Here is a 10,984-nt window from a genome sequence, read left to right as displayed (position 1 = left end):
ACAAAATAGCTGAACTACACCTTTTTAAGGCTTCAGTCAGCACATGCTAAAATGTATGTGATTATCACAATCATCCTTTCTCTAAACCAGCCTCATCTGCAAGGAGACAAAGTGAGACTGCCCTACAGTATTTTTAGGAAATGACTGACTGACTCAGGGAACAGCCACAACATAATTATGTGATGAGATTTGGGTTAAGTTGTGTTTGATTCAATCACAGAGTTGCTGGTTTTGCACCCTAAATGACAGTGTTTGAAACAAACATTTTTATGGCGTCTAGAGTTTTAGTATCTACAGCAAAAACTGCAGCACAGATCTAACTGATGCCTGTGCTCAGCCATTGACATGTTGGGATTCCTTCTACAAAACCCCATAAAAACACCAAAAGTCTTTTTAAGAGTAGAAGAGTTTGCTGCAAACTTCTACAGGATGTTTTTACCCACCCACAGCTGTACCCATGCTCATTTCAAACCATCTATTTCCCTTGTGCCCTGTTTAACCCTATGTACTTCAGCCTTTGGCCACCACAAGAAGGGTGTGTTTTATACATAATATTTCTATTTCTGTTTTTGCATGTCCATCTTGGTCAGGTTGTTAAGGAATTTGCTGCCCATTTTGGCCCTCATGGCCACATGCAGCTCAAACCATGGAATATCCCATCATTCCACACACCGCTCTCCATCCTCCAAGTGTTTTCAGGTTCTTCCTTCCTTTATTAGCTTCTTTCTAGACAAATGGATACACAAGAATATAGATACTCAATAAATACAGACACTTGAACCTGCTAAAAAACAAAAAATGTATCAAAGTGAAAAATATTCCTTTAAGTGCAACAGATAATTTTGGAGTGTGGCTTGTGGAGTCGACCAGAGGCAGCGTGCCGTCTGTGATCCTGTCTGGCCCACCTCATGCACCAACCACTGGCTGTATCTGAATGGCAGTCCCCTCACATGGCAATCCCCAGCGGTTTCCTTTAACCAGCTTCCTCTCTCTTCTGTCTCTTGGGCCCCTCACCTAACCACCATCTCACTCTCTCTCCCAGGGAAGATCAAACAGCTGCTGCCCTGCCAGAGGACCATCCCTGTCTCTCATCCCACATGCTAACTATTTTCAGCACACCCATATTCAGACTTGCACGGTAGAGTAGCTTTTGTAAACACTGGCTGCCAAGTACGCAACCAGTGGCTGTCATGTGGGGAGAAATTCATACTTTGTGATCTGCATTCATCTCAGCTTTTATACAGGGACCAGTGGTGTGAAGTAACTAAGTACATTTACTCAAGTACTGTACTTAAGTTAGCATTTCCATTTTATGTTACTTTATACTTCTACTCCTACATTTAAGAGGGAAATGTATTTTTCCTCGACTACATTTATTTGGCCGATACAGTAGTTACTTTGCAGATTAAGATTCTATATACAAACAGCTTATAAAATACGATTACTATGTTAAACTTTTGTGGAGGCTGTTTACCTTGGCCACGTGCACTTGACACTACTTTTGAAAACTCTGGATTCGAAAGTGCAAAACCTTTTACATTTGCCTGTTTTTACAGATTAAAGTACATCAGAAATAATAAGGGGGAATCTGCATAATGAGAACTTTTACTTTTGATACTCTAAGTAGATTTAGTTTTTAATAATTATGTTCTAATTATTATATTACAATACTTTTACTTAAGTAAACTTTTGATTGCAGGAACTTTACTTGTAATGGAATATTTGGTCATACTTTACGCCCCCCTATTTAACATTTAAAAGCAGTATACAAACATTTAATAAACGGTTTATAAGACACTATGATGTAGTTGTAAGCAGGGCATTTTGAGTGTTTTACTACATTGTCATTCATTATCGGTTTACACAGCAGCCTCCACTGTGGGTGCCCACAGGAGGAGTTACTGTTGTTGACAAATACATTAATAAACACTTAGATCTGCTTAAATCTACATTATAGTGTGTTATAAACCCTTTATTAAATGTTTATATACTGCTTATACATGTTAAAAAGGGGGCTTAAAATAAAGTATTGCCAAATGTTCTTATATTGGGGTATTGCTACTTTTGTTTACATAAAAGGATCTGAATTCTACATCTGACAGGGACTCATGAGAATTAACTATATGACATGTTAGTATTTCTTACATCATACTATGCTTAGTCCATGTGGATATCTATAACTAACATGCTAGCATCCATTATTAATTGTTTATTCTTGTCTATTTACTTTTAATATTTTGGCAGTGATCTAATATTTTGCAGATCTTGTAACAATTAGTAAGCAAGTAAGCACACAAACCATACTTAAACTGGACTCATTTTCAGGCTCCCATACTGGAAAGCATCCACTCCTGCTGTGTGTTTTTGATCTAGACAATAAGTCAACAGCAGTCCAAAGGGTCATTACTCTGTAGCTGATCTCATACCTGAGTGTGTTAGGGCGCTGGTGACATTTTCTTTACAGAAGAATTAATCAGGATTCATGTGCAATATTTACATGAAATAGACAGTCAATCTAGTTGAAAGTGAACAGACTCAGTGTGTAATTGCACCATTTGCACAAGATCCAAAAAATACTTTTTGTATTATTGCACCTCCAAGTAATCCAATTTAGTAAAATGTTCATAATGATTTGGGTCCCATTTAAAAAGAGCTTCCGAGACAAAACATTGTTTAGACATCTTTTATTTTGGTCATTATGCTTTACATGACATAATGCATGTTCAGGGATATAACAATGTTGCTGGTAGTTTGTGTTTGTATGACAGTATTCTGGTGACTTATTTCATTATAACGGTCAATTTGACCATTACCATTTCACAATATTCAAGTCACATACAAGGATAACAGTTACAACATGTTGAACAGAAAGTATTTGTGTACTTTTAATAAGGTTATTGGTCACCCAAACAAAAACAAGCAGGTACAAAAACAAACAAAAAAAAAACAGACAAACACTAAATTAAGAATCACCAGTTGAAGTCAGTATAAAAGGAACAGAGTGGAAAAGAAAAAGTCAGGACACAACACAGTTATAACACCTCAATTTCACATGCTGTCTCCATTAGAAAAGCTCACTGGTAACTTTGTGGATTGCTTCCCCCATCCCTGATCACCTGTTTTCATAAATTAGTTTTCCTTCTTCTAAGCACCTATTTCTTGTAATTTTCAAGTCGAGATACTACTATTCCTCAAAGAAGGGTGAACTGCCTGTCTGTTTGGTTGAGGAAAAAATTAACAGGGAGTTTACTTTAGTTTGAGAAATAGATTGCAAATTTAGTTGGTTGGCTTTTGGGAACTATTGTATCAACGTATCACGTTGAGGCAATCAGGAACCCAGAGAAAGAGCAGTGGACATTCTCGGCGGCAAAGACACCACTGGCCTCATCATCGGGGATCTGGACATAGACTGTGTCCTGCTCATCGAGCAAGAGGACAGCACTACCGGACATCTGGTCCAGGAAGCCCTTGTTGTACTCATCATAAGTGAACATAACAGGCTGGTCATTCTTGTACAGAGCAACCAGTGCATGAGCTCCATTAACATGGATGCTGTAGGAGAAGTAGTAAACTCCAGGAATCTGGCAAGTGAAAATGCCACTCTCAGGGTCATAGTGATTCTCAGCATTGTACACTATTTGGTCAAACTTAATGGGGCTGCCAGCAGCAGGGTAGGGGGTGGCCAGAGATGCAGTGAAAGCAGACATGGGGGACTTGACCATAACCTCACCCATTCCCATGCCCTTCTCAAAAACAACCTCACCAGGAGGACCAGGAGGACCAGGAGGGCCAGCTGGGCCACTTTCTCCATCAGCACCAGGCTCACCAGGCTGACCAGGGGGACCCTGAGGTCCGGGGAGACCCTTGGCAGCCAGACCAGCAGGGCCGGCAGGACCAGGGAGACCTGGATGTCCCTTAAGGCCAGGAGCACCAGCAGGACCTTGAGGCCCAGCAGGTCCTCTGGAACCTGGAGCACCATCAGAACCAGAGGCACCTGGCTCACCTGCACGGCCGGGATGACCTTTGGGTCCAGCAGGGCCTGGAATGCCTGGGGCACCTGGGGTACCTGGGGCACCTACATTACCTTTGTCACCTGTGGGTCCAGTGGCCCCTCTGGGTCCAGGAGGACCAGCTGCGCCTGGATAACCCTGCTTGCCTGCGAAACCCTGTGCTCCCTGATCTCCCTTGTTTCCCTTGGGTCCCTGAGCTCCAGTTTCACCTGTGTCCCCTTTAGGACCAGCAGCACCGGGTTCACCTGGGAAACCTCTTGAACCCTGAGGTCCAGCAGGACCAGTGGGGCCAGTTGCACCAGTAGCACCAGTATATCCTGTTGGACCTTGCTCACCCTTTGCACCTGTGGCACCTGTGCTACCTGTAGCTCCTCTCTCTCCCTTCTCTCCATTTGCACCTGGCTTTCCATATCCGGGGACTCCAGGGGCACCAGGGGCTCCACCAGGTCCCTGGTTGCCTTTAGGGCCAACTGGGCCAGGCAGACCTGGAGCACCGTTCTCACCTGATTTACCTGGAATACCCACACCTGGGGCACCAGTGTGTCCTTTAGGTCCCATTGGTCCCATGGGACCTGTGGCACCATCCCTACCAGGGCTACCTGCCTTTCCTGGCTCACCAGGCATACCTGCTTTTCCTGGCTTTCCAACTCCAGCCTCACCTGGTTCTCCAGGTGGGCCCATGGGTCCTTCAGGTCCTGTCTCACCCTGAGGTCCAGGAGCTCCCACCCCTCTATCACCCTTAGCACCTGGCAGTCCAGGTACACCTGGATGTCCTTTCAGACCAGGTTCGCCTCTAGGTCCCATTGATCCAGGTAAACCTGCAGGTCCAGGTTTGCCAGTAGCAGAGAGGCCGGCGGGTCCAGGGCTTCCAGGAGATCCAGGGACTCCCCTAGGTCCCTGAGGGCCAGTGGCTCCAGTGTCTCCCTTGTCACCAGGAGCTCCGTCGCTGCCAGGTTTGCCAGGTCCACCTGGGGATCCAGGTTTGCCAGCGATGGAGCGGCCAGGAGCTCCAGGAGCTCCAGGAGGTCCTTCGGGTCCAGGCAGACCTTCAGCACTCTCACCTGGGGGGCCAGGAGGCCCAGGAGGTCCCTCAGGGCCGGGCTCACCTGGAGGACCAGGCTCACCTGCCACTGATACCACTATGGAGAGTGAAACAATGACCATCATCAGTACCACCAAAAACAAACAAACAAATGAACAAACAAACAACAACAACAACAAAACCCAAAAAACAGGTGATAATGGAAACAGGCAACGAGGAAGCACTTAAACTGTGTGTTGCATATTATTGTTACTATAAAAGTTACACTGTAATGTACTGGTATGATGTTGTTGTTGTATACTTTTCAAAACCTCTTGTTTAGTTTTTAATTACATTGTAATGGAAATGTATACCTATAGTCTGTGCATCATAGTCATACAATGATGTCTTAGAATACAGGGTCTAGTATCTTTAGATTATATCCCAAAAGTAAAAGAACATGGATGAACTGGCCAGCTCTCAAGTTCGTGTATGTGTAACTGTGAATGAGTTTTGGAAGGATCTTGTTAACTAGCAACATTGTTTGTTCAACAGTCAAATGTGAGATGAATAACACATTTTAAGAAAAATGCTTGAATGAATGTTCCTCTCATTCATTGCTCTTGTGTGTTTCATCATAAAGTTAAAAAAATGATGGATGCATTGTAAAATTGATTGGTCCTAATTCAATGATATTTGATTCCTGGAGGTGGGACAAGTTGTATTCCCAGGAACCAGTCTTGTAGTTTTGAGGTTTGAGTACATGGTGCTGATTCGCAGGCACAATTTTATAAAATTCTTCTTCAAATCTTAAACTTGCAAATACTTCAAAATAAATGTAGAAACTTATCACTGCTTTATTTTTATTATATATATTTATATCATATATCTATTTTTATTATTTAGGCATTCATTTAATTGTTTTGTAGAAAATATATAAATAAGATAAAAATAGGTTATAATTAGTTTTAAAATAATATATTTAATTGCAATTTTTATACTGTAGAGGTCAAATAGATTTAAGAGACATCGTGTGACTTGAGAAGGAGTCTTTTTTTATTTGCTGCCTTAATGTGGTCACATGTGTTTGAATGTAAAATGCTCACTCCTAGGCTAGCTGCAGCAGAGTTTGGATAAAGCCAAACAGATGTTTCTACTTCTGTGTGAAGTGGCCACACCCAAACAAACCACACTGCTGGGTGACTGGACTGTAATTGTCAGTGTCAAACTAAAAATAATTCACTAACAGCTACTTTCTCAAATAAAAATAGCAGTATGTTGTTTCACACAAAAGCAACATTTCATATTTTGTATAGCTTTTTAGCCAACACTCAAGACCACACCATAATTAACATTTTTAAAGTGTAGTAACATACGTTTTTGAGGGACTCTGAATATACTAGAAATATGGATCTTTTTCTCTTTTTTCTGAAGGATGCTATTTTTTCAGAAAAAGCTAAGTTAACTTATGTTTGAAATGAATTGAAATGTGCCTTGACTATGAGTGTCTGAAAGCAAATGAACAGGCAACATTTACAGCTAAAATGACTAAAAATGTCAAATATATATGTCAAATCCAATACACTAAATGCAATGAAAACAATAGTAGCATTACAACATTATGCTCCTCAAAATGATGTTTAGATAATGTATACCAGAAAACTACAAACAATAGTGATTCCTCAGAATTGCTGATCATGCAAAGAGTAGCAGATAGTTAACAAAGGCAAATGAGATAGTCCCAAAATCATTTCATTTAAAAAATGTTGCTAATGTGATTGCCTTGGCTGAATAAAAGAACAAATAAAAACCTCAATCAAAACTACAAAAAATGTGAAAAATCACTTAAGTTAGGTGCATTTATCGAATATTATGACTTCTCAAAAAAGACAACTGCAAAGTTCTGCACTGAGTAAAGAAGCGTTGTCAAATCAAATCCTAGCTCTAAATGGACTGTATGTGATTGGAGAAGCATGCACACTGTTGCAGCCAATCAGAGCACAAGACAGTTCCAGAGCAAGGTGGAGTTCAGTTTTCAAAGTAAAGTGCAGCTGGCTGTGGCAAGCATCTGTCTGGCTGCTTATGCTGCTACTATTTGCCACAACAAAGATGCTATTTGCTGGCTGCAGACTCAAAGATAAGGCAAGACGGTCACAAAATGTTGAGACTTTAGATAAGAAAATCTGACTTTAGAGACAACTTTTGTGAGGACAAAGTAGACAAAAACAGGAGAAATGCTAGCATTCTCTGTTTGCTGATTGCATAGAGAGCAGGAGGCTGTGTTTTCTTACCGTGGCTCTTCACAGAGTAGGGCTGGTACTGAGGGGCGGCCTTCACCAACTTCTTCACCACATACCCTTTCCCATGGGCTGCAGCGAAGGCCACCATGAGGAGGAGGATGCTTGCTACTCGTAGGTCCATCTTGTAACGTCAAACCTGCAGAAGAAAACAAGGAGACAAGTCAGCACAACCACTCTCAAGGTACAAAATGTCAGCAAACTTTCTCTCTAGTTTTGAGTTATTTTACAGAGCTTAAAAATGTTCTCAGCTAAGTGTACAGGCTATACATTTGTAAAGAAACGCAATGGACAACAGATAAGATAAGTTAGAGTAACAGGTTGTAAATTTCAGGATCCTTCAGGACTCTCTGAATATCACCCAGGAAGATCCAAGCCAGCCAAAATCTGCCTCCCTGCCTGCCATAGGAACGACTCAAGGCCTAGACAAAGCCTAGATGTTGACTACACTCCTCCAGAGATAGAGTTGTTTAGAGAGGAAGAGAAATCACACATACCAGCATCCAAAGGGGGGGAAACCAATCTCTTCAGCACCAGTGATCTCCTGGTGCTGCTGTATATCCTTAGGGTAGGAGCACAACTGAGGATATGCTGCCTTCCAGTACAATGATGTGGGTATTTATACCATATCTACCCCTCGCATCATTACAAAAAAAAGGCCCCCACCATGCAAGTACCTCCCTCCTCAGAGCTAGGCTGTAATTAGCAGACAGATCTGCCCAAAGCGGGCATGTCACATCAGGGTGCCTCCATGTCTTGAATATCCAGACACATGATTATCACTTATTTCAGTCTTCTTCTGAACTAGAAAATAATCATGTTCAAAGCAAAAAAATAAATAAATGAATACATAAACAAAGAAGACAAACAAGCTCTGCGGGAGGACTAAACTTAATCCAATGACACCTTTACATTTTCAGTCCTGTTACACTTATATTTACAGTTTTTCAGCAATATTTAAAGTTTTTTATGCTCAGGATATGTTTATATTTATGAATGGTTATAAGACCCCCTGTTTAAATATGACAAGTCTGAAAATAGTCAAAACACATCTATAAAAAACAACTCCAGATTTGTAGTGGCACCTGTGTTGCTCCACAAAGCTTGCATTGAGGATGTACAGTACCAGACTGATCTGCAAATTTACATCTTGTCCAGCCGGCTGGCAGAGACTCACCTTTACCTTTCCTGACTGTCTGGGCACCTCCACGCCTGCCATGATAAGGTAAACAAGGGAAATGGTGGGGAAAAATTGTCCAGAGTTCCGTGGATGAAAGGTACTGTAGATTTTAGTTGCCTTAGATTGAAAGCAAATTATTATGTTTATTCCTGATATAATGCCGTCATTTAGGGGATTCACATATTTATTTATTTATATATTCATTATTTAGATTTGTTCATTTCCTGGGTATTATTTGGTCAGCTTGTCATTTTGGCTAATAGAGGACAAAGTGGCCTTGATTTCAGTCTCTATTTCAGGATGAACACTTTTTCTTAAGTTGTGTATTTTTGTAAGTGCTTCACCCTCAAAACAGCTAATAAAACTATATAAGGAGCCACTGGAAAAGACATTTGGGCTTGTTTCTGTGTAGCCTTGTGAATGCAACCCAGTGTGCGACAGCCCTCATATGCAGTACTGATGTTTGAACACCAGAGGGCAGGTTTTACTGTTGCACAGCACCTCTCCATGGAGCGAAATGCTGCTTCTGTTGCAGAGAAGGGGCCATGCCCCTGTGGTCACTTGTTATTTTTGGTCCCCTCAGTGCATATACATCATCAGAGGTTTCAGGCCTATTCCTGCAATTACAGCTACTTTCTGTCATGATGTATTTTCTCAATCAGCTCTATCCTCCAGTATTATCCTCCCTTACCCTCACCCTCACCCTCCACCTTGTCTTGCTTACTTTGAGATCCTCCAACTGTAATTTCTCAATTTCAGCCTGGCCACATAGGAAATGCATACACCCAAATAATCACATGTTCTCAAACACACAAGTTGCCATAAACGATGTGTAGGGTAGGCTATATCTCATCCCAGAATCTTCCTGAACATGTTCTCATAATGTATATACATACTGCTGACAACATGAGTATATTTGCAGAAAAGATGATGACGTGTTGCCCGATTTAGGGCTTCACCAAGTTTCTATATGAGGCGTCTATACAACACGTGAGTGTGACAGGCGTCTTTCACTGGGGGTATAATTAAAGATTCTTCAACACAGAGCTTGTTTGAACCTTTTTTTTGTAAATTAGACCAAATTATCTGCAATTTTCCAAAGCGCTACCTTCCCTGGCTTATAGCACTTAATCATGTTTGGCAAGCATTGTTTAAGTTTGTTCTTCCTGTCAAATAAAACATAATATAATTTGTGATCTTCATTTCCAAATGTTTGAAATTCTGTTCATAACCAAGACAGGAGTGACGGCTAACAGCAAAGGTGCAGACTGACTACCTGAGGGGGTGTGATGATAGAGAAATGTCACATTTCAAGTGGCTCACTTTCGTGCCAGTATTGTAAATGTAAGTTTTCATTGTGGTTGCACTTGTTTGGTCTTGCTTTATCAGCTGAGCAAAATCATGTTTATCCTGCAAGTATTCAGCCGCTGAAGTTTCCTATTTTGATTGAATTACTGATGACACACTAAGTGTTCCCTGTTACCACCAGTTTTGATATTTTTTAGTTATATTATTTTAAAATCTCTTTATCCTTGTGCCGCAAGAGGAGGCCTAGCTATGCCAGATTTAGTCAAACTTAGATGAAATGACAGAACAAGAGAGGGCGGCGTTAAGATTTTATATGTTTATAGGCTCAGATGATTTCAGTTTATTTATGTTTTTTCAAACATACTGCAGCAAAACCACTGCAAAAGAGGTGCTCCATTTTTAGTGCAATGTTCTGAGAACAATGATTCATCTCTTTATGAATAAAAAAAGTAACATCAACCTGCATCTGCATGTGAGCCAGTGAAGAGGCAGAGACATTCATGCTGAGCCTTGGAACCAGAGTATACTTTGGCTTGAGGAAGACTTGAATTAACAGTGTAATTTGGATGTTGTTTATAACCTTGCAGCATACTTTTTGTTTTCTAAACACGCCACTACACTCATTTGCGAAGGACTCTCTTATAGTGGCAGAATTGAAGGCTGTGAAAGTACATGGCAGAGCTCTCTCTGCTGAGCTCATTACAGTACCGCAGCAGCTTGATGTGGTCGGCAGGCTTCATTGTAATAAACATTAGGAATTAGGTTAACAGCCTTCAAACTGAAGGCGGTGACGCCGCTTTGCTCTTATATTGCAGAGAGACCTCCACTGTAAAATACGCACATGCTTTCAGTTTCATGTCACTTCATACACTTGAAATATGACATAAAAGAAAGAAAATGAGAAATGAGAGCGAAAATGGCTAATTATGAACATGACACACCCAAAGTCACCCAGAGCACATGAAAGCTGCACAGTCTCTTGTTTCAGGGTCATTCTGCTTAATGAGTACTTTTACTTTTGGTACTTTCAGTATATGTTGATGCTAATACTTTTGTACTTTAACTTAAGTAAAATTTTGAATGCAGGACTTTTACTTGTAAGAGTATTTCTACACTGTGGTATTACTTTAGTAAAATATCTGAGTACTTTCTCCACTGGTACCTGTTT

General features: G+C 41.0%; 1 protein-coding gene across 1 annotated transcript; it reads right to left on the bottom strand.

Moving 5' to 3' along the window:
* Positions 1-2,669: 2,669 nt before the first annotated feature.
* col10a1a (collagen, type X, alpha 1a) lies at positions 2,670-7,959 on the bottom strand. The gene is made up of 3 exons (XM_044167247.1): positions 7,826-7,959; positions 7,323-7,467; positions 2,670-5,149 (listed from the first exon to the last, which is right to left on the bottom strand). Exons 2-3 carry the CDS (start codon positions 7,450-7,452, stop codon positions 3,315-3,317), a joined length of 1,965 nt encoding a protein of 654 aa, XP_044023182.1. The 5' UTR covers positions 7,453-7,467; positions 7,826-7,959; the 3' UTR covers positions 2,670-3,314.
* Positions 7,960-10,984: the final 3,025 nt, after the last annotated feature.

The sequence above is a fragment of the Siniperca chuatsi genome, linkage group LG15, assembly GCF_020085105.1.
Source record: "Siniperca chuatsi isolate FFG_IHB_CAS linkage group LG15, ASM2008510v1, whole genome shotgun sequence".
Classification (NCBI taxonomy): domain Eukaryota; kingdom Metazoa; phylum Chordata; class Actinopteri; order Centrarchiformes; family Sinipercidae; genus Siniperca; species Siniperca chuatsi.
The sequence above is the reverse complement of the archived record's forward strand: the minus strand, read 5'-3'. Positions and strand labels throughout refer to the sequence as shown.

Bases quoted from the DNA above. Each gene is read 5' to 3' on its own strand.
- col10a1a (XM_044167247.1), bottom strand. From the start codon at position 7,452: ATGGACCTACGAGTAGCAAGCATCCTCCTCCTCATGGTGGCCTTCGCT. The intron at 5,150-7,322 runs GTAAGAAAACAC...CACTCTCCATAG, and splicing joins CTACTCTGTGAAGAGCCACG to TGGTATCAGTGGCAGGTGAG.